Raw genomic sequence first — 26,374 nt, 5'->3', positions numbered from 1 at the left:
GTCCTGCTCATGTTATTAATAATACTCATATTTCTCATCACTAGAGCACGTTCTTATGTGATTTGCAAGCTGCAACACACCAACTGGTTACAAGTGCCATACCCTAATGAAGAAGGTGTTTCTCCATATTATGCTGCTTAAATATTTCTTTTTTAATATTCCTTAACCTGCATATGGCAGTTCATCCCAAATTACAGTGAAAAGTCATCCATAACATAACTTAAAACTATGAAAGCTTGTAGATGTTTTTCACAGAATCATTTACAGACAGTCAAGGGTTTGAAACTCTCCTTTTATTGCATATATTTCTTCTTACTTTACAAATAATTATATGCATTGATACAAATGTTCCTTCACAGAAGGTACATTTCTTTTTTTAAAAAAAAGGGTAGGGTGTCATCCAAAATAAGCCATTTATTGTTCATTAATATAAAATGTATTCATATTTCTAGGAGGTGTCATATCCAAACCACTGTTCATCCAAATTTCTTGTATGATCTGCTCCCTGCGCTCTATCCTTTCGGCCAGTTCTGCTGCCTCTGTTGAATTATAACCTGGGTAAGAAGGTCTGTAAAGTCCCACTCTCTCATCCTGGATGTCTGAATCAGAGGAATCCTCCTCCTCCTCCTCCTCATTTTCACTGTTCTCGTACGCTCTGTCACTTTCTGGCACCAACTGCTCCTTCTTTCTGTGCAATTTCTGGAGGTCATTCGAGCACGGCACGCAGATCACCAAAGCACACAGCGTGAAGATTAATCCCACGCAAACACTGGACACAAACAGGAGAGCAGCTCTTTCAGGGTGATCTGAAATCAGAAAGCCAGTGCTTAAACACTTTACAAACTCTGCCAAAGCCTACCTACAAAAAAAGTCAGCTGCCATTTCCAAAGTGCCCTGCATTATGTAGCCATAAGAGTGCAGTGTGCTTGGGGGAGTGGGGGGAGGCTTTTTCTGTCACTGAAACCACCCTGCACTTGCAGTCTGAATGCTGTTGTCTCTGCCTCTTCAAATTACTGTGCAAAAATCCCAGCCTCTTAGTAACATTATAAAAAAAACATTATCCCATCTTTTTATTAGCAACTTACTAGCACTCTCAACCAGCTACCAGAAGCATGCCTTTATTTTTTTTTTCCAGCCATCCTGCCAAAATGGGCCTTACCCTCATGAAGAGGGGGCATGGGAAGAGCAACTCTGGGCTCCACAGAGCCATGGCAGCATCTCCAGGCCAGGCTGGGTAAGGAACATTTTTCTTCCTTGACATAGTCTGAGATCACTTCTCAGTATAGCAACAAGTGAGACAGATGTGGAAACAGCCTTTCTCAGTGGGTTGTAAAAGCCAACCCTGGCTGCTCAGGGTGTTGCAAGGAGGTCTCAAGGGCAGTGGGGCCTGGCGGTTTTGGGGAGAGCTGCTGGGGGCAGCCGGGTGCTGCTGGCAGGGACAGTCTGTCTCCGGTGACGGCAGGCTGCGGCCACCCTTTGTGCTGGCGGGGGAAGCCCTTGCAACTGCTGTGGGATGATGCTCGACAGTTGCGTGGTTCTTGGTGTCTTCTAGAAGAGCAGCAATCTTAGCTCCAGAATCACTTCTCAGCATCAGTCTTTGCTCACTTCCAAAATTTGTGACTTCCGTGGTGTTCGAGATCTGGTGATTTATTTGCCTAAACAAAATTTGCCTTAGTGATACTAAGTCACAAAACCTGCCATGTCCCATACCAGAGACAGCTGGATTTGGGCTGGGTTTTTTTTGTTTTGGTTTTTTTTTTTTTTTTACTGCTCCTTGATGATCCTTATATGTATGCAAACCAACATTTCCAGAAATAGATGTCTCCAGTGCTGCTCCCAGATCAGGACTAGGTTTTCAAAAATACTTAACAACCAACAGTCCCCATTGAAAATATTCATTAAAAAATATCTTGGCTGCAGTCTCTAAAAGTGTTTGGATCCTTCAAGATGGAAAATATTCTATAAATAACAATTATGCTGTGATTGTCTCATCCACAAGACTGTGATTACATTGTAATAATATTGTTACTATAAACAAGGGATTACCAGTTGTGACGTTCTGAGGTGATCTTCCCTTTTCCCAAAATGCCATGATCTAATGAACCAAACAATCTCAGCTTCATTCTCCTACCTCTGATGTATGCAAATGTAGCCAAGGAGCTGCTAACAATAATTCCCTCTTTCTTTGGAAGTCTTGATTCCTTTGGATCAAGGTCAACACCTGTGACACGAGGAGGCAAAGCAAATTCAATCATATCATAGATGATGAAGCTACTAAACTGATATTCACCCAAGAACTTTTAAGCTAACAAGTCCACCTAAAACACAGGCAGGCCAGTGCTGTGCCATAGGGACCTTGCAGAACATTAAACCAAACAACGGTTGATAAAGAAAATAAATATTGAAATAAAGTATAAATAAAGTATTGAAAATACTGACTATCTAGAAAACAGCAAATTTATTTAAAAGAATCTATTACCCCTTGCCTATTCCTGTTAAGGTTTCTGAAATAATTTTACTTCATTAAGCTTCACAGCTCTCAAATGAACTTCCCAGCCCAGTCCTTGCAGTACACTCCCGTTATTAATGGCAGCAAATACACTTTAACCACATCATTAATTTTGTTGCCTTTAAGAAGAGCAGGTGTTGGCATAACTCTTAAAAGACTCTTCACCCTGAAACAACTGCAGTTTCACTTCTACTTTTCCCACGGTTCAACCAAAGTCAGAAGACAGCAGCTGGTTGTGCGTTTGGACAGGTCACTCCTTTCGCAGTGTTGCTGTGAGAGCAGGACCGTGCTCACGGGTCCCATCCTGCTCCCAGCCCATCAGGCTGCCCTCTGAGGGGAGGAGCAGCTGCCTCAGCAGGGTTTCGGCTACCTCATCCCACCTCCCTCAGACCAAGCTCTGCAGTGGGAAAACATCCTATTCCAATCAAAGACAAGAGAGAGCAGAAAACCGTATTTTTTTTGATGGTACATACCATCGTTCTGTTTGACAGAAGACTTACTATCGGTGACCGGGGGGTTGACAGCCATGAGGATGAATTTAGGAACTGAAAAGAAGAAAGACAAATTGTGTACTGTTAGTTTTAGGAACCAGATCCTCAGTTAATTACCAGTCCCATTGCTAACCCTGGGTTTATTAACTGGGTTTCTGACGGTGGTAGCAAAGGGATCGTAGCGGGTGGCTGTGCCCAGAGGCAGCGTGGGCAAGTGCCAGCCCTGCCAGTGTGTGCAAGCCTGGCCCCGGCGCTGCAGCCAGCCTGAGCTTCCTCAGTGGCCCCAAGATGCTCCCTCATGCCCGAAGGCTGGGAGTGTTTGCAGAGGTGGTCTGTGGTGCAGCCCCAGGCAGAGCTGTGCTGCTTATCCCCCTGTGCCAGCCCCAGTCAGGGCTGCTGCCGCTGCCTGCTGTGCTGCCTTGACTTTTACTAACATAGTTCTACTCTAACCCTGATGGCTGGCAAACAGCCCAGAAGGGCTGTGCCCAGCGACACATCCTCCTCCCTCCATCACCACCCACCGACCAGGCACACCACTGGGATGCTCTGGCATGGGACAGTGGCAAAGAGAATGCTGCTCACAGGGTTAGCACTGGCAGGGAGGAAAAGGAGGTGGGAAAGGCAATAAAGTAACTGGGAAGAAGACTGAAAGGAAGGTGAGGTGGGCGGGGAAGGGTGACAAGGGCAAGTGCGTCAGGCAAAGTGAGCCTGAGTGATGGGACACACAGGTAGAGAGCCAATAATTTTCACCTTAAGATGAGCAAAACACCGAAGGGGAGACACAACGCTGCAACTTCTTGCTAGGGACTAGTAAGGGCAGCTCTGGACCTGTGACTGGATTCACACACCTGCCTGTGTGGAGCTCGAGGAACATCAGTGCTGGGGACCTACCCCCTTGTTTTCTGCCCCCTTGTCTTCCACCCCCCAAGGGGTGTGCCAACCAGTGGACAGGAGACAAAATTAGCCTATAAATTAAGGATAAACTGAATTTATCCTGAATTTAGTCAGATGTTAAACTGCATCTAGATACTGTTTTTGGATGAGGATAGTTCACTGTAATTCCCAGAGAAATGTTTAAAGTCTTGTGTGACGTCCCCTGCAAAGCCTCTGAGACGAATGGCCACTGAGAAGGAAGGTCACAGGATGGGAAGAAATGTGCTGGGTGGGAGTGCGCTGCATCCTTCTCATTTCATTATTTTTTTCCCTTGATAAGTTTTCACACTCTTCTTAAAATAATTAAAAGAGCTAAAAGCAGGTGCATCATGCAGACATTGAGAGTTCACATATTCTGTGAATGGGCCCTTCAGATACCCAGATCTTGGCACTTGTTCCCTGTACTATGTGAAGGCAGATTGATTGATTTTCAGACTGATGTGAAAGGGGAAAAACAAGAAGAAATTTCAGGTATGAAGCTCACCTCTCTCCCACATAGAAACATTTGCCAATAGTGTTAAGGAAAGTTAAACGGAACAGAGGAGACTGAGGTTTGCGGCTTAGCATAGTTTTCATTTGAAAAACAACTAAAAATAGCACTTCTTTCTGAGCAGAACTTTCGTTTGTGTGTGGGCTCAAAGTCATAGCTGTTTTTCCTGATGAAGGAATTTTTGGGGGACTCTTAGCTCCTGTTTGCAATAGGAGGCCAAGAGAGATAGGGGAGAATTAGCTCATTTCTATTTTGGCTTGTACCTCATTGTAATTCTTAACAGCTTTCCTGTGGCAGAATATTTTTGTTGGTGCATGAGGCAGACAGTGAGCAGGTTGGTTTGTTTTCAGACTGCACTCCGAATTTGCAGGCCTGGCTGTTATGAACAATGTGCACGTGTTATGAACAACGTCCTGGGAGGACGCACCGTCCCCAGCGCCTTTGTGTGACCTGAAGCTCCTGTCGCATGGCCTGGTGCCCAGGCAGGGGCTCCTTCACCTGTGCTGATATTCCTCCTGCTCCCCTCCCAGGGGGAACTTCCCAGGGCTTTGCTTGCTACAGGACTTTGCTTGCTACAGCCCATGGCTTCCTATTGGGTTTGAACAGCTATTTAATATGCCATTCAGATATCTGTTGTAGAAGGGTGCTTAATTCAAAATGGGATGGACAAAAAAAGCTCCTGACTGCTTCCATTGTTAATTTCCGTCATGGATTCATTTCAGACATGAGGACTTTAACTACGATAGGCTACGTCAGGTCGCTGAACAGAATAACTGGTACTAGCACAAGGAATTTTTATCAAGATAATCACATCTATACTACAGCTTGTGCCAGCACTACTTTGTCAAATAGGGTAGGAGTCAGTCACCTACCACAAGCTGCCAAAGGCAGCCCACAGACAGACTTTGAATGGCATCCAGGGAGTGCAGATACAGCGGAGGGCATCAGGAGCTGTGGGAGGCTCCTGGAGTCCAGCCCCAGCAAGAGCCAGGAGATGTCACCTCATGCAGACATGAGATGATACTGAGCAGGTCATCAGGGGCATTGAGACTGTGAGAAACTAGCACCTCCTGGCTGCTGCTAAGTTTTCACTTGCAGGAATTAACTGCAAAAATAAAAATGCAGCCAGACACACCTAAATGGTTGCTGGCCACTGAGGTGGGGAGTATAATTTCTTTCACATTCCTGACCATGATGGATATACTTCCAAGTGTGGCATAGCCCTCAGAGAATGTGGTCTGCTCTGTTGTGCTCCTGTCACTTCAGAGGGAGGCCTATTTACCTTATCTTGGGAAGCATCGGATTAGCAGGGATCTTCTAGTGAGGGGAAAGAATGTAAAATGTCATTCTGGAATATGCCCAAACTCTTCCCATGTTCACTAGATGATCTGTAAAATAATTAGACCTGCAAATCATTGGCTAATGCTTCAGATCGCACAGCTCAGTAGGATTTGGCAGAAGAAAAAGTCTTCAAAATGTGCCAGCAACACACAAGAACACTGTTTATTACCCACGTGTTTTTGCAAAACCACTTCACTAAATAACAGAACGCATAACATCACTGCAATCAAACATACACTGGTTTTCTAGTACACAGATGTGCAAGAAAGAACAGTCTGTTATAATTATCCTTACTCTAATTAAAGAGAATCTCATTAACTCATTCATAAAGTTACTACAGCATGAAGGCAAATGCACAATAATACAATGTATTAGTGCAAAGGCAGATCTCCAGCTCTCTTCACAAATATAAAGCTGAATTACTGCAATGCCTCTCACCTGACAATTAACTCAGAGGGAGACTGTAAAAGAAAATCTCTCATGGCAGTAAGGAAGCAGCCAGGACTCATTTTCCTCTGATCTTCAGGTACACGGTGATCTGGTAATCAATCCTACGCTGCTGTTCCCAAAAGCACGTCTCAGATAACCTGTGCCCTTTGCCCACTACTCACTAGAGATGCAGCGAAAGGACTCTATGATATGTCCCCGTGGAGCTACTGCTGTGCCTCCCTACAGACCAGAAAGAGCCAGAAAGGAGCAGGGCTGGCAGCTTTCCAAGCGGTGCACAGTAAGCAGAGCGGTAACTTGGTGAAAAAGCTTTTACGCATCTTCTGGCTGAAGCAGAGGAGTGTGAGAGACAATCACCCCTGACCCTCACACTTCCACCCCACAGCTAGCCAGCAGCAGAAAGCAGAGCCTGAGGAAATCTGTTCCAGGTATAAGAAATGTGCAATCATTCCTAAAAATGTGCAATACCAAAAACAAGGCACTACACTGAAGTTCTGCAATCACTTCTCTCTCACCTTTATTGATATTACACTTTGCTGTCCCACAGCCTTTGGTTTTGAGAAAAAAAAATAAAATTGTAGGGAATTCTGCTTTCCCCTGATGTAAATATATTAGTCTATGGTAAAGAATATGGAAAACTGTTCCCTCTTTGAGGAACGAGCTGAAGTAGGCTTCAGTCCTGCAAGGGATATATAACCTCAAACCTTTACTATTAGTGAGACTTTGCCCATGAGAAAGGAAATCCCTCTGCAAGGTTGAAGGCTGTAGGTGTGCTCATGTGAATCAGATTTCAAGACTGGGCTTGTACACACTGCTTCAATTATGCTGGACTGTTTTACCTGCACTGATGGCAGGCAATGCCACGTTATTTTTCCTCTGTTGTGGGTGAATTCTGTAGAACAGAATCTTATTTTGACAGTATTTCTCAAAATATTAAAACACATACTTTATGTTTTACTGTCAATTGCACTTTTATAGGAAGAAAACCCTTAATGCCCGAGTTTACATTAGGTGCAGCTCTGTCCATGGGATTGTTCACCTATTTTCGTTGTTCTTGTATGTCTGTGTCACAAATTTCCTATGTTAAAAGGAAGGGGAGACTTAGGAAGCCACTGTGTACATGTGTTTGTGTGTGTGTGTCTCCGTGTGTGCACCATTTGGCATTGTTTTGCTTTGCAAGCAGAATGAGGGCTTTAAAATGATCATGCATTTGCTCTTACCACATGCATAGCTGACATTAAGGTATTTTGTCACTCCAGGGAGGCACGGACTTCCAAAATCCCGGCTAGTGACAACGATTTTGCATCTCTGTTTCCCATAACATCTTTTTGATAAAACTTCTAGCGCTGTGTAAGACAAACAATCTGAAAGAAAAATACATACAATAAATATACAACACTGGTGTTAGCAGAAATGATAGCTGCTACATGCACAACTAGAGATATAAATCTGCTATTTATTTCAGGCATATGTTTGCCTAAGCAGGATTTCAGAATTAAATACTAAGATCTGTCAATGCAAGGAAGTCAGCTGCAATGAAAATGTGAACTCGCAGCAAGCTAACTACCTCATGCTGACTTCCAGGTGCACACTAAGGTTGCACTAAGATTTATGTCAAGCTCCAAACAAGGTGCCCAGTACAAGGCCTCTATGTTCCCTTCATGGTGACTTAGAAAAAATAAGCACATCCAAATAGCTCTCCATCTATTCCATCTCAAGATGAGTGTGCAAATAAAGGGAGATGCAATTCTGTTTGCAAGTCTTTCTCTTGGTCCCTGGGTTATTGAGATGGTTTCACTGGATGCCTAATTTCAGTTCAAGTCAGGTGAGATCAATTCTTGTGTGTCGCAACAGTTAGGGCTACAGTGAACTTTGGTGTATTAAAGGTAGCTTTTGATTTATTATGCCCGTCGCTGGCAGGAGCCATTCTGCCATGGCAAAGAGGTCAAAATGGGCTCAATATTTAACCAGGGGAACATTTGGCTTCTTCCTCCCATACCAAATTCCAGGCTGTTCTAGTAAGGCTGCCACAACAAGCCAAATTTGCATGCCTATAGCAACCTCAACGCATCTACACTGCACTGCCTTCATGCCCTAATTACATGAGGTAACTCACATCATTTTCAAAGCAGCCTAAACTACCCCTGACTTTGTGCAGATGAAGAGTCCAGATTGCTGAACTTCTCCCAAGGTTCAGAGCAAGAAACATGCACTGTGTGTGAAAACCTGCCTTGCTAAAATCTACACTCGCAGTTGGGATTTCTTTATTCAAGATGTACACCTTCTACCACAGTTTATAAAAGAATAAAACTTGATTAGCAAGATTTTGCACTGATGCAGAAATTATTTGAGTGGGAAAATGTGTATGTCAGACAAACTTTAAAAAATCTGCTTTCAAAAAAGAAAAAAATGTCTCTAGATGTGATTAAACTCCCGGAATCCATATGTGCTAAACTCCAAGCCACAAAGCAAAAATTCCTCTTAGTTTCATTTTCTAAACAGAAAGTATGCATAAATTACAAGTCTGGAGTAAGTAATAGTTTTCTGAAGCTGTCTGCTTCCAGTCAGCAGTGTTTTATGACTTTCTGTGGATGATAGCTATTTCTCACTCTAGTCTTCTGAGGCAGGGACACTCTAGAGGTCTGAAAACATATTTCTCTGGGCATTAAAACAGTCCTTCTTCCTATAATAAAACTCAGATAAGGACAGCACCTTGTCACCTTCCAGCTGCTGAAGCTCATTTGTGCCTATTTAGAGGAAGGAGAAACAGTGTTTGCAAAGACATTCCAAAGGTTCCCCAGTCTTGTTTGAAAATAAGAGGTTTTAGACTGGAGTTCTTAACAAAGAAGACTGACATTTAATATATGAAAATGGGACAGGTTTGTGATTTTAAGAGTTAATCCCCTGACACAAGCACTAGATAAGTCATGTACTTGAGCAGAGCCATTGGGAGATACTGAGCTGCTCTGTTTGTTTGGCAAAGGGCTTGCAGGTTACCTTTGGATATGGATTTCTGGAAGAGCAACTCTTCCTTTGTCTTTTCAGAGACCTAAAATCCTAATGCCCATGTGTCCTGGGAGGCTGCTGGACAGGCAGGGAAGGCTGACCTAAAACATTGGGTGGTTCTGATTAAGTAACTGAACCATTTTAGTTTCCCTCCCTGGCGATTTTAGATGAGTAAGGATATATTTGGGTGGACATTTCAGGCAGCCAAGTAGCTTATTTTGGCAAGTACAGAAACAACTGAAGAATATCAGGAAGAATTATCAGATGATTCATAAATGAATGATTGGGAACACAACAGCAATCTGGCAAATTGAATTATGTTTTCTACAAAATTTCCTGCCCTGGAAGCTACTCACAGTGTCTTAAAAAACAGGAGGCCGTTGTGCTGATGGTTTTCTACAAATTCAGTGATACAGAGAGTACATGTTTCATTTTGCCTTTGGTAGATGTTTGCTCATGTTTCTGTGGGAGTTAATAGTTCCTTATCATCTATATTCATGTTGGATTTGGCTCCTCTGCCTGAGGAGCCAGTCATCACATGCCTGTGGGCTCTTGGCAGGCCAGTTTTTTGAGAATTTCCTAAGGCTCGCCTGGTGTCACAGGTGACTAAATGAAAACCAAGGCTGGCTTGCCTTTGCAGGACACCACAGATGTTAACTGGAAAGACTTACAACAAAAAAACTCCTAACAGCTTCCTGTGGTCTAACAACATTTTGGCTTTTAGTGATTCAGTCAAAAAATGTTCACTTTTTTTCTCTCTGGTTTATGTGGATCCTTGCTATCTCCCCATCAGCTCTCCTGGCAGCTACGATGCCAGCTGAGCAATGAGTTCAGCTTGGAGGAATTCTGTATACTTGGTTCTGAAGGCCACTTTTTCAATGTCTGCAGCTTTGTCTGTACAATCTTCCATGAGAAGACATCACAGAAGTGTATCTGCACCGAAGTCAGAGGAATCAGTGTGTGCTGAAGGGATGTCCAAGCTAGTTTCAACCAAACTTGCTTGGGGTCTAATAGCAATCCAGCTGCAGCAACGCAGAGCTCATGCTAGGAATAACTCATCTTCCTTTTGGTCAAACACCTTATTGCAGTGTCTGAATGTGGAGAGAATTCCATCAGTGCTGCATTTTGAGTAAATGAGTGAATGGTCCCACTGAATGGTCCCGAAGAAATCACCAATCAGTAGATGAACATAAATATGCAATGTGTCTTCTTTCTGAATATCTAAGTAATACTTGAGCTACACATATGTTTATGGGGCTTTCTAAATTGTACCATATGTTTAAAATAAACTGCCTCTTGAAAGGCACATTCCCAGTGTGCTAGAAGGCTGGTGGCATCCACCAACAGTGGCAGAAAAGGCAGTGATGTGCGGCTGGGAAAACACTCCATTCTTCATGCCTTTCTCCCATAGTTGCGTGCTACATATCAAGACTGTTGGTGGATCTTTTGAAACAGACACTTATATGGATGGCATAGAGATACGGGTGTCAAGAAGAGGTTCTTAATGCAGTAATAAACTATCAAATCTGACTGCAGCTATTTAACAGTTAAGAGTAGAAAGCCTTGTTTCTGGAGGACAAGCTTTCAGCTCCCTAATTAGCTTTGTTTAGGAAAGTTTTGGCATGCAAATGACATGCCATAAATCATGCAGGCTTTAATGAGAAGCAATTTGTCTTCTGGTTTCTTAAAGCTTCTCTCAACTCAGACAGAAGGAGCCTTCCCTCCCTTTCTTTCCACCCTGCCACACAAGACCTGCAGGTGATGGAGCAGCTAGAGCTGGCCTGAGTATCTTGTGCCAAGCTCTGGCAACAGCGTCCTGTCACACCCTCTCCAAACGTTACTAATTGTTGTTTTCTCCCACATCACTATGCACAGGGTGAGCCTCAAGACATGGTGGGTAGGAGATGTGTATCAAATGTAGATCAGCATGACGTAACGTGCTGGTGAAGGACCAAGGGCACTCAAAAAAGAAACCCCTACACAATTTGTCACTCCAATACTGGAGCCCAGCTGCCTCTTGCTTTCATCCCAAACTGTTGGCTTATGCTGTTTTATGCTTTCTGGGCTGTGCCTACCCGCAAAAGAATAAGGAGCTTGCTTTTAAAATCAACTGAAAGCAAAGATTTCACACTACCAAATCGGGATGGCTTGTGCTTTGTGGAGCCCAAATATCAGCTCTGGGGATAAGAATTGACAAGGGGAAACTATGGAGTTTGGAGAAAGCTAAGGCTGCAGACTCCTAAAGAAAGTTACCATAATAATATGGTAATTTATGCAAGAGCATGGCACACAGGGTCCTGCCTATGCATCAGAAAAGGGCCATTTGAACCACTGATTCTAGCAAAAGCACACAATATGATCGGCAGCACTTATGAAAAGTGTTGCTGGTACCTTTCTATTCCAGGTCCAAGTATTGTCAGTAAACAAGGCAGTATGATATGCTAAAAATACTACTTTCTGCCAGCATAGGCCATTCCTTAGAAGTGAATACAACACCAAGGCTTTCTGAAAAGCTGCTCCCTCTCTCTCCCTCTCACTGCAGTGGCTGTTGTGAGGCCCTTGTAAGCCTGCATGAGATTAGCCCATTGCTTGGTTTTATTTACAAGCGGCTCTGAAGTTCAGAATTCAGTCTGTAACTATTTCACACAACCCCCGCCCCATGGTCCTTCTCTCCTTCTTGCACGTGCATATGCACAGAATGGGAGATCCATCTGCCAGCATGAACACCGAGGACAAGAGACAAGTGGAGCTCCATGCTCACTGACAACAGCAGGGACCAGACTCCCTCTGCTCAAATGCTTGTTGCTTTGTCTTGCACCATTTGGGTCAGCATGTACACAGGCAGGAGTTCCTTAGCTTGTTTTAGACTTGAGTGCCAAGTATACTTTTCCAAACAGTTCAAAAATCTAAGTCAGAAAAAACTACACACAAGAAAATCCCTGAATTGCTAGTAAAAACATTAATGGATGAAGTGATGTGCGTCTGAGCATGCTTCAAGCAACTTCAAACAGCTGCTCAGTCAAATGTGACCTTCCCTTTTCATCTCAGCAGAAAGTTAACTGGACTCTAGAAACGGTGGCTGCTCTCTTCTTCCCTTCAAACAATCTCTTCTCATTCTGCCACTGCTTTGAACAACTTTTCTTTTTGGGGAGCTTTGTCTTGACAAGATTTGTTGGGGTCAAGGGTCCCTACTGGCACCTTCTGGGGTCCAAAACACCTACTAAGCTTCCCAGTTTGCTCAGGCTGACACGGACAAGGAACTTTTCATATCTGATGTCTGCACACAGACTTAAGAATTTTTGTGATGGAAGCAAAATTGAACAATTTTATCCTTACTTTTGCATCCATAAAATTCAGTTGACTGTTGTCTCCCACACCTAAAGTGGCAAGGCACTAGTGGCAGAAGCTGCAAAGGGAGATGTGAACCTAGCCCATGTCCCTGAGCCCTGGTCCTGCTACAGAACAGTGCCTCTGCATCTACCCCGCTCACACCATCCCTCTGCCTTCAGAGCTGGAGCACATTTGCTCTTTCACGGTGTTCCTGTAAGAGGTCCTATGGTTGGTTACTAAAATAACTGCTCTGCAGTCTCAGGTTTCTTCCATTCAGGAGCCTGCCACTTGCATGACTGCCCACAGGGCTTGTGTTTGAAATCAGTCCCTTAGTTAGCCACGCACATGATGCTCAGGAATGGAAAGGAAACCCAGGCCTTGAACCAGTGATACTTGCAGTCAAAAAAGGACTGTGATTCTGTGATTCTGTGACTTGGTCACCTTCTCTGTAGCAGCTCTGAGCTACAGGCTTTTGCTTCTTCCCCCAGCAGAGGACTGGGCTCAGTGTTTCTGTTAATTGACTAAGTGCTCCTTGAAGTGTCTGTACTTCAGTATCCAGTATTTCCTAGCTTTTGGTCAACTTACATGGTTTGTGTTTTATGGCACCTAGAAGTCTATAGCTAGCATGAACCTAGTAACTTCAGTGTGTAAGCATTTCCAGATCTGCCTATACCCATTTGTACCTTTACTTCATTTACATCTGCTCTCAACAGACATATACAAGGGACTGGCTCACACTAGGAGGACACGTCTTAGTAAGAGAAAGAAACCAAAAGCTTTTCAATCCCTGTTAGTGATTAAGAGATGTAGGCCTTTTGAATTGTACGCAATACTGATACAAAAAAAAAAAAGGGGGGGGGGGGAAGGAATCACAGTATCATAAAATACTGTTATATAACAAAATCATGATGCCTTATTGGGCTGGAAGGAACCTACAGGATTTTGGAAATCTCTCTTTCTTGCCCCGCTAACACCCCTTCTGCATAGCTGAATGCCATTTCACTGGGAAGAGGGGATTAGGACAAAACCCAGCTCCAGGGTATGTCATGCCATGGTGCAAGCTGTGATGACAGTACCTGAATTCTCCACCTCCCCTCTCAACCTCCCAAAAGTGGGAAACAGGTAAAAGAGAGGGCTGTGCTGGACCCTACCTTCCAGCAATGAAGACACGTAACTCAGGGCTCAGATGGTCATTAGTGCTCAAGGGAATGCACATCTGACCAGCCAATGCACATCCAGGTGAAATTTCTGGGAAGGACGTTTTAGCGTTCTAGCCTGCAAGCTGCAGCTAGAGGCGACCCACTACCAAGCCTTCTTTCAAGTACTTTCTTGTATTAACAAGAGTAATTTACAGTTTGAGAAGTGTTTGTTGACCTGAATCTTCCTTGTACTCTCTCTCTATGGTAACCTGTTCTGGCACAACTCTTTAACTTCTTTTGGCCAATACATTTTCTCTTTCTTCACCCACATGTTAGTACAAATATAAAAGAGATAATATGTCACAAAGGGCAACAACTCACACAGAAATTAACTGCAATGGTTTCATGCTTTGGTGCTAGACACAATAGATTCCTCTAAGCAGAAACATCTGCTACAAAACTGCACCCAAAAAAGTTTTTGTTTTCCTGTGAAATTTTTGATAATCTTAGTAAAACAGGGAAGTTACTTCCTGTAAAGTCTGTACAGTCTTAACAGTGCCAGTTATTTGAACAGCTGCAGAAGCAGGACACTGCTTGGAGTTTTTTATTTTTCTGCAATGATCCAGAGATCTTATAATGGAAATAATTCCTTCTGCTGCAATGAACTCTGTTACTTATGGTAGGAGCTTACTTTGCAGAAGAAACTTTCCTGAAGGTAAAATATCCTAAAATGCCAGGAGACAAGATTTTACTCACTGTTCTTTGAAGTGGGCAACGGTGACCACTCATAAGAATGAATGGTCTTGATGACAAGTTGGAGAGCAAGACCAGAGACATGTAAAAATACCCTATTTCAGTTTGATGGTGAAAGTTATTTAAAAAAGGAAGAATGTTTTATAGTGATCTTATATGGAAATTTCACATTCTTTGACAAATCCTTCCTCTCCCCAAACTGCATCAAGCAAGATGAGTTGTTCTAAGCACAGCTTTTTGTTTCTGGTCATTTTTAACAAAAGCAAGAGACATTTTGAAATGGACGGTGCAAGTTACACATATAATTAGGCATCAGTCCTAGGACTGAAGTAGTGCTGTCTTATCAGCTGCAGTACACGTTAGAGAGTTTCTTGTACTCACACTAGTTTAAATCTTTACCCAGATTCAGATTTTCTCTTTATCTGAATCAGAACAAGGACCTGAATCTATGTCTCCCTTAACCCATCCTGTGTGGGTTTTTTACTTGGCTTTGTCTTGTTCCATTGTCTAGGGTAAGCAAGACTTAACCAGACCAGAGGACAACTCTACTATAAACGCTTTATCTAGCAGGAATGACACCATGATGCCATTGCTCTTCTTTCTCCTCTATATTGAAAATGGCACCTAATTTACATTACTAAACTGGCTCAGAAAACTAGTTCCAAAAGGAAGTCATGCTAAATGTTGAGCTGAGGCTCAGGATCCTACAAGTGCTCCGAGGCCACACAGGTATCATCAATACCAGAGATGGATTTATATACTCTATTTCCTATATGGAGAAGAGCCTTTATACTAAAGAAATTTTATGTTTTTCTGTGTTCCCTTTGAAGCAAAGCTTCAAAAATCTCTCAGCTGATTTGATAGACTGTTCACGGAAAAGCAATAGTTCAGAATACATCTGTCTCAGTCCAAAGATGATATTTGTCATTAACTGCTTATCAGTTATATTACACATAACATGAGGTCACCAAAATCTAGAGAAGTATCTAATTAATTCAATACCCAGTACTCCTAGCAGGACCATATCAAGTATGGATAGATGCAAAACTCTTGAGCTTCACAGAGACTTCCTATGCTTGCCGTTAGGACCTACAGATGACTTCTCTTCTGCATAGTACTAAAAAAACCCACTTCACAGTTTTCCTGCGATGAAGTGAAAGAAATGGAAAGGCTCAAGCACTGCCTTTAGGCTGAGATGCACAAACGTGGGTAGAAACAACAATGGACGTATGTTGGAGCAGATTTAGCTTTTGGTGTAAACATATACAAGTACATGGACTGTGATTCAGGAATGAAGAGCAGCTGAAGTAAATTTTTTAAATTGTCTCAAATCATTAAATTTGCATTGACATCCAAATTACCATTGCTTTCCCCGAAAGGTACACAGATATTTAAAAAGTCTAATCATGTACTCACTCACATCTGTATATGCTTAAATAACCACATAAATAAGATTTAATCTTGAGATAGATAGATCTGGAATCAATTGGATTTGTCTCCTAAGTGCTAAGTCTTTTGTGATAACTGAATGTGTACTCCCAAGCCACATAGGCGCTTTTGAAAATTATACTCATCGCAGAGGGTTAGTGGTACCATGCAGGAAGAGGCCAAGCACTTTCATTAAGTAATGGGAAATGTATACAATGATCTACCTTCTACAGATCTACCTTGTGTTTGTCTTAGGTTTTATATGCTCTCCTATTATCACAGTTTTAGGTTGCGTTATAGAACACAAAACCAGCAACAGCCAGTGTGCTGCTCAAGAGGTGCTCGTATGCAGGGGGCCACAGCAGAGAGTTTGTCCTGTTACAAATTCTTTCTCTATTTATACTGGGAAACTTTACCCAGTAAGAAGGGTTTGCAGTATTCTGATCTGTGAACTGTAAGTGCTGACATTAGAGGCGAGTGAGTGATTTCTGGAGGTGAATGAAATGCAAGAAGCAAGTATGACGGCAATCTTTCTTGATCAGCTGAGCTATCTCTGCTCTGCCTTGTGTCATACACTAACGCCACCATCATGAAGGATGTATGGGCTTGTCAGAAACCTGCTAAAATGTTTCTTCCACAGAAGGTAGCAAAGGTAAAGTCTGTGTGAAGGACCACACAAGACAGACAGTGTGAAACACACACCTGGTAATTTTAAATAGATTCTTGTCTAAGAATGGATTACAATTTTCAGCCAATACATTTTTAATAATATCTATATAACTAAATAGAAACATTGTCTTGCAGACAAATGGCTTTTAAGACTAATTACTGATCTCTTCTTGACCTTCAGAGATGCTTCTTATAGATTTTACTTGTAGCATGTTTCTTAGCAGTAAAGTTCAGCCTTTTCAGAGGGCTGGCATCAGTCATATAAATCCTTGCCTGTGTGGTATTGAGGGATTTGAACAGCACACCTATCTTGTGCTGGCCTGCTCTGTGGCATGAAAATTTACCTTCATACGTTCTGTGTCAGCCACTTGAACATATTATTCATACAAGCATCAAGGACCGTCACAACCACATGATACTATAAATTTAAATATTTAGTGATAAAAAGTGAGTCATAAGTCATTAATCATACACCAGCTGAGACTATACAGTGAAGTCAATGACTGGTTATCAATGCAGACCATACACTGCTTATGATATTTTGGGTTCTTTAACCTATTCGGAAGGGAACGATCTGTGCCTGTAAGTGTTCACAATCTGACCAAAGGAATATTAATATTATAGCAACAATAATATATTGTTTATATATAAATTACTAGTTTAGTGACATTATATATTAATATATATATGTATTGGGGTGCACCTGTACCAGTAAACCAGTAGTGAGAGGGAATGTTTCTGGCACTGCAGCACAGTGCCAGGCATTTGGCCCTGCACCCATCTGGCCCAGGCCAACAGCATCCTCTCAACAACTCCCCATCACATCTGAGGAGCTAGCGCAGGCCAGGGAGCGGCCCCAAGAAGCAGTTTGCATGCAGTCATCCTGCTCTGGAGGGTAAGAGTTTAGTACTACATACATAGGACGTTCCTGCCTGCTGGACTTGGTGCCAGAGAGAAGTCCTAGGCACATTTCATTTTCTAGTATACCACCAGTCTTGAAGTCTGGTCATACAACAGCACCTAAAGCAATGGACCCTGACCTATGAACCCTATCCTTACAGTCTGCATTTAAGGCAAGGAAGAGCTGGCAGAAACAGAGATCAGAGAAGAAGGTAGGAAGAAGAACAGTAAGACAAGGTGTCATGACACTCGGGTTGCCTAATCATTGTCAGAAGTTGGAGAAAGAAGAGAGGCAAACAGCTGATATTTAGTATACGTCACCTAAGTTCAAGACAGCCAAGAGAACTAGAGTTTTTAATGTTAGTCATACTAAGGACTGATTAACTATATGAAAGTTTATTACTTTGCTGCATTTCCTACTCTGTATTTCTCCCTCATACTGGGCAATTCGTTTGAGTTTCAGAAATAATCTCTTATATTTCAATCACTGGCATTTTCAAAATGCCATTGCTCTTGCACCTGAAGTTTTCTCCCCATCTCCTTCCCCCACTTCTCTGTGCACCTGCCTGGAGAAGGTCTATCAACAGTGTAAAAACATACCAAAGCGGGGGACATGCTCCACTTCTGTCGAGCAGACGTTCTCCTCGTGTGCCCATCTGCCATAGGTGGCAGAGTAGATGATAAGGAACTTGGACTCCTGACAGTGGAGTTTCAGTTCCTGGTTTTCACATGCTGATTTGGTTTTGTATTCAGCTAAAATAGAAGCAAATAACAACATGGTAGCATGAGGCAATTACTCAGCTGGACTGTTAATAGCAAATAGCAGCATGACAGAAAACAGCTTTTCTGCAAGTTCTGTTGCAAGTGATATGTGGCACTATTACAACCAGAGATAAAGCCAATAGCAAAGTGGAGTGTTTCCTCCAACTGAATTGTTCCCATATGACTACCTAAAGCCTCTGGCTCCTTTTTGAAAGGAATTAAAAAGTTAATTTTTGCCAATCTCCTCTCCCCGTGGAACAGCCTCCCTCCTTCCTGTATGATTTCCTGGCTTGCTTTCCACTGCTACTCAGTAGGAGAAGCCTTGTCCTTTCCTTTTGTCTCTCCCTGGGACAATGTTGCATTCTACGCCTACTTCAGATGCCCGCCTGAGTGCTGAGAGCCTCTGACCACTCATCAATCACAGGGATGGCTGGCATCAACCAGTGCCACTGTGTACAGCACTGAGCGAGCGCTGAAGAATGGGAGGCACAAAGGCATGGGGACGGGCTAAGTATCCGGAGCCAGACAGTGCTCTTGGCTGTATTTGCACAGCTCCACCAAGGTCAGTGGGTTTCCCTGGGCGTGACTATCCAGCACGGGCTCATTTGAAAGTTTTACTGACAAAGCGATGTGAATCAGGAGCCTGAGAAAAATACACCCCCTCCCTTTCTCAGCTGGCACAAGCACACTGGCAGCACGCTCAGCACAGAGGTGGGGAAGCCAGTGAGATCGTCTTCCAGACAGCCTGGTTTATCCCTCCTAGGGAACTGGTTAACATCTGCCATCTGGCCAAGGCCATCTTGCTGGCCTAAGCAGCCGTTCTGCTTGCAGCATTTTACCACTCAGGCCTTCCTGGTCTAGGTATGTGGCAAACCTTTTTACTGCAGATAAGACCAGGGAGAAGAGTTTATTCTGCTCCATTTTTTTGTCCTTCAAAAATGTGAAAACAGGAAAAGGAGGTTCCTGAGCTGAGCAGGAGAAAAGGGAAACCTTATTGTTACTGAGTGGTATCCCTGTGAGTGGAGTGTGGGTGTTGGTGCTAGGGGAACTGGAGAGAGAAAAAACTCCTATCTATTCAATACAGAAAACATTATTATTTCATTTCACAGAATCACAGAATCATCTAGGTTGGAAAAGACCCTGAAGATCATCTATTCCAACCATTAACCATTAACCTAACACTGGCCATTCTCAAAAAGAGTTTTTCAATAGAACAGATAAAAAAATGGGTTAATGTTCTTGGTAATAGTCCAGTTTTTTCCATTCGAGTTCATCAGCAGTCACAAGTTTAGGTCTAAAAAGAGTGGTTTTAGAAAACAGTTGACCTGCTGCAGACTGTTACTTCTGCAGAAGCACCTGCCATAACGTGCAACCATGAGGACCATGCCAAGAAAACAGAGGCTCTGACCCAAGGGCTGATCAGCCTAAAGCTGGGCACTGTGTCTGTATGGCTGTGCTCGTGGTTGCTGGAGAGGAAGTACAGACAACAGAAACAACCCCCCAAGTGGTGTAAGACAAGGGTAAGAACAAAACAGAGACCTCTGCAGAGACACAGCAACAATATTTCAACAATATTTCTAAACAGATTAAAAACTAAGGGATTCAGGCAATTGCTTAAGTGCCCACTTGAAGGCAAGGAGACTGTAAAACATACTTGAAGTTACACTCAAGTGATTTCCTGAGTAAGGATGTTTTCCACAGCCAAGCCTAACAATATTGGTATCTTACCTACAAATACAAATTTCCTGTCACATGAAATCATGTAATTTGTACTGGTACTGGACTATTCCTCAATTCTGAAGGCAGCACTTGCTGTTAGTTTGACCAGCTTTTGTAAAACTCAGATCACTGAGAATATTATAGATTCAAAGTAGCTCACTTCCAGTGGGAAAAATATTAAGCAGCTCATAAAAGTAACAAACAGGATCACAATCCACTTTTGATTAATAGAAAGAATTTCTAATGACACAGACAATGATATGATATTCAAGTTCATCTACTATTAATAATGCATTAATTGTAATATGTAAAAAAAACTCCTAAGATAATAAACCAGATTATTAAAATTTTAAATTTCAGACATTTTTTCTCCCCCTAATGATCAGCCCAGTAAATCTTGCTGGGAGTTCTTGTGTCAGTGCTTTGCCAACAGTAACATCTGCCTACTTCATTCCCGTATCTCTGCTCTGACTTCAATACTCTGCATAAATTGGGCCTTCAGTTTGCTTGCCACTGCTGCTCCTATTCCACCAATGATATCTATCTTAATGCTCTGATTAAAGAAAATCCCTATTGTGCTTTCTCCTTTGGTTTTGGGATGGTATTTCTGAGTTGGCTGGTGAACCTACCCATAAATCATCATTCAACTATTTTCTTTGGGACCCATTTCAGCCACACTGGGGATTAGCTGCCAAAAAAAGCTGAGCCCCCAGGCTACTGGGGCTTGTTCTTATATACAATAGCAACAAGAAAAACAATTTAAAACCACCAATAAATGAAACCTCATGATGATTGCCTTAATCTTTCTTACACTTTTTTCACATTTACAAAGTGAATTCTCTTTGAGGCAGAATTTGTCCGTTTACATATCAATGTCAATTACTTGCACAGAATACAGGTTATTCTATAATGAAATTCTGTAATAAAGTTAGCCATGCATGTGTATCCTCCAGCCATTATTCTATAAATGGGAGGTAGCAACAGAGAACCTTTGAAAGCTTTGGTCCTACCTCCTTAAACATTTTTTGCATATTCCTTATATAATATCTTCTTCGTCATTTGGATCCTTAGCCCAAGCATCTGTTTTTGCTGTTCAGCTCTATCATTCTAATATGACATTTTCATTGCCATCTCTTTAAAAATAATTTCCAAATCATTTTTCTTTTCTAGTCTGCTGACATCTGACTCTGCCAAACTACACTGGTCATTAAATTGGCAGCAAGCACACTGAAGTTGCAAATACAATGGAGAGCTAAGGTAAAGTAGAAAAAAACAACTTGCTATTAATCTAAGAGTCTCAAAACTTCACATGGATTTACGCAAAGCCTTGTGCAGTGGCATTTTAACCAAAACAAACAACAAAATACACACAAAACCACATTTGCCTGATGTGGATTACTTACTAGGTTTGCATTTAAAGGAGACAAGGAGGAATTTAGTGGTCCCTGGACACAGATCAGGTCCAAAAACCCGACTATTGACAAGGAGCTGGCAGGATCTCAGGTTTTGGCATTCATCCAGTACTTTCTAGAACAACAGGCAAAAAGGATAAGCTTGAAAACAAGGTATGAAGCTATATAGCAATGAGAACACTTAGTTGTACTTCATTCTATACAGGAGAGAAATCATTCCTTCATAACTTTCTGGCTATAAACATGTAAGAAACATCTGTATCACTGGATTTAGGCCACATCTCTACTGGACTTTAGATCATGGCCAGGTATATGGGAATAGCGATGTCCATGGCAATTTAGGATGTTACCAATTTGCTGTTGTTTGTCACTTTTCCCTCTGCCCCCAGAAGGTCAGCCAGATCTTGCTGTGTGCCACCACAGCCTCAGTGGTGCTTGGGACTCCATGCAGAGCCCTGAGCAAGTGGGAACACATTCAGCCCCCAGTCTCTCCACTGACATGTCTGAGGCACTCACACACTCCTGATAGCATTTATAGGAGTGCAATGTCCAGGTGAAGCATGGTAATTCAAAAAGATGTCTTTTTAACAATTTCACCTTGACCTACTTAAGTTTACCTGATCATGCTCTGTAATATCTTCACTTGAAAGAGTTCTAACTAATGACTTGGTGTGCTTAGTGACACTTAATCACAACTCTAGCTTTAAGCCATATGTAGGACCTCCTGCTTAAGGGGCACTTCTTGCTTGCAGTTACACACGTTATCAGGTATTTACTTGACTTGCCACTTGAACAAATTTCAGAATTAGTTTGATCGGATAGCTCAGATGTGCCTGTCTATCCTAAGTCTGCTTGTCTTTTTTTTTTTTTCTAAATGCTGTTCTAAGGCCGTATCTACCCCAGATTTTTTGGTCCAGCAATATACCATGGTTCTTACTGTGCTGCTTCACTTGGAGTGGCAACAGAGGAAGACAATAAAAAGGTCAGTAGTGTTAAATGCTAAGGGGCACATGAGCCCTCTCCAAGTTCAGCAAAAGGACTGAGTAAGTCCTAGTGCTCACATTAGAGCTCCCACTTCATCAGCAGTTTTGGAGCTGTAGCTATAGAAAATGTGAAGACATTGCCCAAGATGAGCCTGAGACCAGTTTTCAACACAGTCACAAGCCAAAGCACCTAAAAAACCCCCAGTTTAAATGCAGCAGTGTACATATGAAATTCTTATTCACCTTCAAGGCCCAGTTTAGAGAGGGCTTTCTATATGCTATTTTTGGATAGTCTATGTTGTTGTGGCTGTGATTCTTAATGTTTAAAATCACACCAGGCTGTGATAAGGAGGGTGTTGTTTCTGGGTCACCCCACTCTTAACAGGAGTAATTAAGATACCATTCTCTGATGCTTTTCGGTACCCCCATAAGATCTATGGGAACTTTTGCCTTGTTTCTCATCAGAAGGGGTCTCAGTCATACCAAGAGGCCAAATCACAAATTTGCCACTGTGATAGCATAAGCTGCACTCTTGTTTCCAGGCTGAGAGAGTTGGCAGGGGCTGAATCTCTCCTGTCATCCCTGGAAGCCATCCCTCCCAAGCAGAAATGATACACATTGGCAACACATTGCAGTGATCCTGTAACACTCTTGCTGTTTTATTCCCATTGGTAGAAGAGGACTTGCATCCAACGCTTTCTGAGCATTAAGTGCACTCTAAAGAGTTTAAAAGGGAAGGAAAAGCACAGCAGACTTAATTTGATCAGCCAGTCAATTCTTCTTTTACAGAGTTGCAAGTCAAACAAATAACTCCTCCTTAATTAGGATGGTTCTGGAACAGGCCGGTGAAATAGAGTTACATTTTTAGTAAGTGGAGATAGCTGTCCCCTCCTACTGAGTCACCTTCTGTTTGCACCTGAGCTAAATTATCGCCTGTGCATCTGTTTGTATTTTCTCCTACTTAATGCAAACAGCAGTCGCATTTTCTATCATGTTGCTGTGCAAAATCACACAACCACAAAAGCAAACAATGATACTGGTAATGAGATAACACAGGGCTGTTAATATCTTGGGACAGATCTAACTCTGCAGTGATCCTTTTAATAGGAGGTCACTGTAAAAAATGCCTGTTATGTTTCCTCCCGGCTGCAGGGTAGCATCACGCCCTATTATGCAGACTGCAGATGCAGTTCCAAAGGGAAGGGCAGGAGGAATGAGATCACTGGTGCTCTTTTCTAAGAAATCAGTTTACAGGATGTGTCTCTTCTCCTTGACAGAACCGGAACTCCCCAAGATGCAGAGCATTCGTATCTCTCACGTTCATGGCCTCGTCAAAATGCCTTCATGCCTTTGATCAGTGACAGTGCCTGAATGATGATGATAGTTTATACAACAGTTATCCCATGCTGTGTTTATTATATTCAAGGGAAAAAAACTGTCCATGGCGACCTCACAAAGGCACTCACAAGCCTAAAATAATCATTGGTGTTACTTCACTGTAGTCAGTAAAATGTCATCAAGGATGCATCTGGCCTACTGTTTTTTGGTGGAGAGATGTACTTTCACATGGCCCATAGGTCATGTCTGGAATGTCTTTAGAAGTTGCAGTACAGCATGGGCAAGCCACACTTATGAAACTGCCCTAATATTGCTTCTGGAGAGAGGATATTACTGCCAAACCACTCTGTAGAACTCTTCAACTCAGTAGTGGTGGGAACAGACCTGTTGTCAAGAAGCAATGTGTCAGCTGCAAGCACAAATGTTGCAAGCTTCATCAAAGCTTCTATAGAGCACTTAACAATAGCTTCACCGACAGAATGTGTTCAGATTCCATTGACTACTCATTTTTGCAATGATTTACTGAATTTGGCCTAACACTGGGCATTTTCACTATGATGAAACAAGCCTTCGATAGCACTGTAAGTCAGACTTTCTAAGCCTTGTTACAAAAGACTCCACAGCAAAAAGTAAATTATGAAGCATAAATCATTTTACGTTACACTTAAGCGGGCACAGCAAGCAAACCATAGGATATTACTCGTGCATTACTATTAATCATGCATTCACGGAAATGCAGCTATCTACAGAAGTTTTTAAGATCTGCTGTTTAGCTGTCACAATGCCTTTTCAGTGAGTGAAAATAGGCATGGAAGCCAAACACCAACCAGAATGCCATGTTACTCAGTGGATTTGTAACCCAGTTCTGCCCAATGTTTGTATCCTCTACTGAGGACGAGGAGGGCCTGTGTGATGGATTAAGACTGGTCTGCTCAGTCATGACCAGCCCTTTATTAGAAGGGAATTGATTATTTTAGGGAACTGGGGTTTCCAAAGCAAGGCTCATCAAAATAGAAGGCAAGCTACAAAGCTTTCACAATCCTATGGTAATATCCTGCTGGCCAGACAAATCCTTTCAGTTGTAATACTTCTGATGGTAAACTGACATAGACACAATGTCATTTCATTCAACTTTGTGAACACTTGCCATTTTCACACACCACAGTTCACCACATGGAAACCGTCAAAAACATTTTGTGCATTAAGAACCTTTACAACGTGCGATACCTGCAAAGAGGTGGGTGCCACACAGTTTATGGGTTCTGTCATCCTGGTTTCAGGCTCCTGAGTACTACACATGTGGTAGTCTTGCCCGTAAAATGCTGACTGAACACTTATTGTTGAATGCCGAGGACAGTGCAGACTCAAATGTTCCCCATCGCAGGCATAGGCAGTATGATTTTGCAGAAGTTTGGTTAGGTAACCTAGAAAATATTCAGCTCTGTTACAACTAGTATAGGAAATGACAAGCTCGTTAGATAATAAGAAAACCACAATCAGTCTCTGGAAAGGGCATTGTAGTCAAGGTTATACGTATGGCCCGCTGCCACACCACATGGTTCTGTGAATGGGTCAACCTTTACATGCTCGTAACACTCAGGTCTGGAAAACAAGAGGTCGCGTGGCAGTGAGTCAGAGCCCTACCAGCACTCCAGCAGCAGCACTACGCTGGAGATGTCATTTCACAGGCAATAAATGGGCTCGGGCCCTTGCCAGTCATGGTTGCTAACAATCCCTGGGCGTGTTTGCAGAAGTCAGAAGGGCTATTACTTGATTTTGTCAGCTAGACTCTTGCATTCCAGCTGGCTAAGGTATTCCTTACACCTGGTCTTAAACTGATGCTTTGCACTTCTGGGCTCCTAGGCAGTTGTGTTTCACACAAGTTATAACAAAAGTGATTCTGTATCACTGAATCAGATGCTAGGATAGCAGAGGAAAGGTGGTCCATCAGTACTGGACACCATAGGTGCTGGACGGAAACCCAGAAGTAATATACATAGAATTTTGTATTTGCTAGAGAGTTTGTCAGTGTTACCAGGAGAGGGAGAGGTAGGATCTGTATGCAGCTGTCCACCTGTACCATCCGCTTGCATCTTCCAATAAGTAAGTCCATGAGCAGCAGAGCTAATAATTGTTTTGCTGATTTGTATTTCATTGTGTATTGTCTCTTTAGTCAAGATTTCTGTTATCACCACAAATATTTATAAATTTAATCTCCTACTGCCCTTCTCTCTGTTCTGCAGAGTTCTTTAATGGAAACATGCAGGCTACTACCTTTGACAATTACAAATTAGCCATTGCGATAAGAAACTACTAGGGGTAACTTAATTCAAAGACTTTCCTCACCTATACTTATGAAGCTTTGATATCTCTACCACTCTGTCACACGTGATTGAAATCGATCTTTAAGCAGAAAAGGTTTGTGGGTGAAGGGGAAGAAGAAGCGTAAGGGACAGAAGAGATACAAGATACAAAATACCAGTCCATAAATAAAGCAATATCCTTCCCCATTCCTCACCCATAAACACATGGAAATTAGATGCAAACCCACTTTTTTTCCCCATGAGTTTTATGACAACCCAATATACTACAATCAAAGTAAATCTGTTTTCTCTTCCACTATTAGCCAAACTTTTTATTAATGTGCAGACAATAACTATATTTGAATAGTTTCCTTATTCTTATACATGCATTCAATTTTGTATAATTCCTCTAAAATCAATT

At 42.4% G+C, this 26,374-nt stretch overlaps 1 protein-coding gene across 3 annotated transcripts in view; it reads right to left on the bottom strand.

The window, feature by feature from the left end:
- Positions 1-273: 273 nt before the first annotated feature.
- The window catches only part of EVA1C (eva-1 homolog C), a 40,121-nt gene continuing 14,020 nt past the window's right edge, over positions 274-26,374 (bottom strand). For all 3 annotated transcript variants that reach the window (XM_074814219.1, XM_074814221.1, XM_074814220.1), the window contains exons 2-8: positions 24,878-25,074; positions 21,321-21,444; positions 18,037-18,189; positions 7,432-7,575; positions 2,983-3,054; positions 2,132-2,221; positions 274-806 (exon numbers count right to left, since the gene is read on the bottom strand). In XM_074814219.1, the coding sequence (XP_074670320.1) occupies positions 415-806; positions 2,132-2,221; positions 2,983-3,054; positions 7,432-7,575; positions 18,037-18,189; positions 21,321-21,444; positions 24,878-25,074 (1,172 nt within the window). In that variant the 3' untranslated portion in view covers positions 274-414. The remainder of the gene's footprint in view (positions 807-2,131; positions 2,222-2,982; positions 3,055-7,431; positions 7,576-18,036; positions 18,190-21,320; positions 21,445-24,877; positions 25,075-26,374) is intronic.

This window comes from Strix aluco, chromosome 2, assembly GCF_031877795.1.
Source record: "Strix aluco isolate bStrAlu1 chromosome 2, bStrAlu1.hap1, whole genome shotgun sequence".
NCBI lineage: Eukaryota > Metazoa > Chordata > Aves > Strigiformes > Strigidae > Strix > Strix aluco.
The sequence above is the reverse complement of the archived record's forward strand: the minus strand, read 5'-3'. Positions and strand labels throughout refer to the sequence as shown.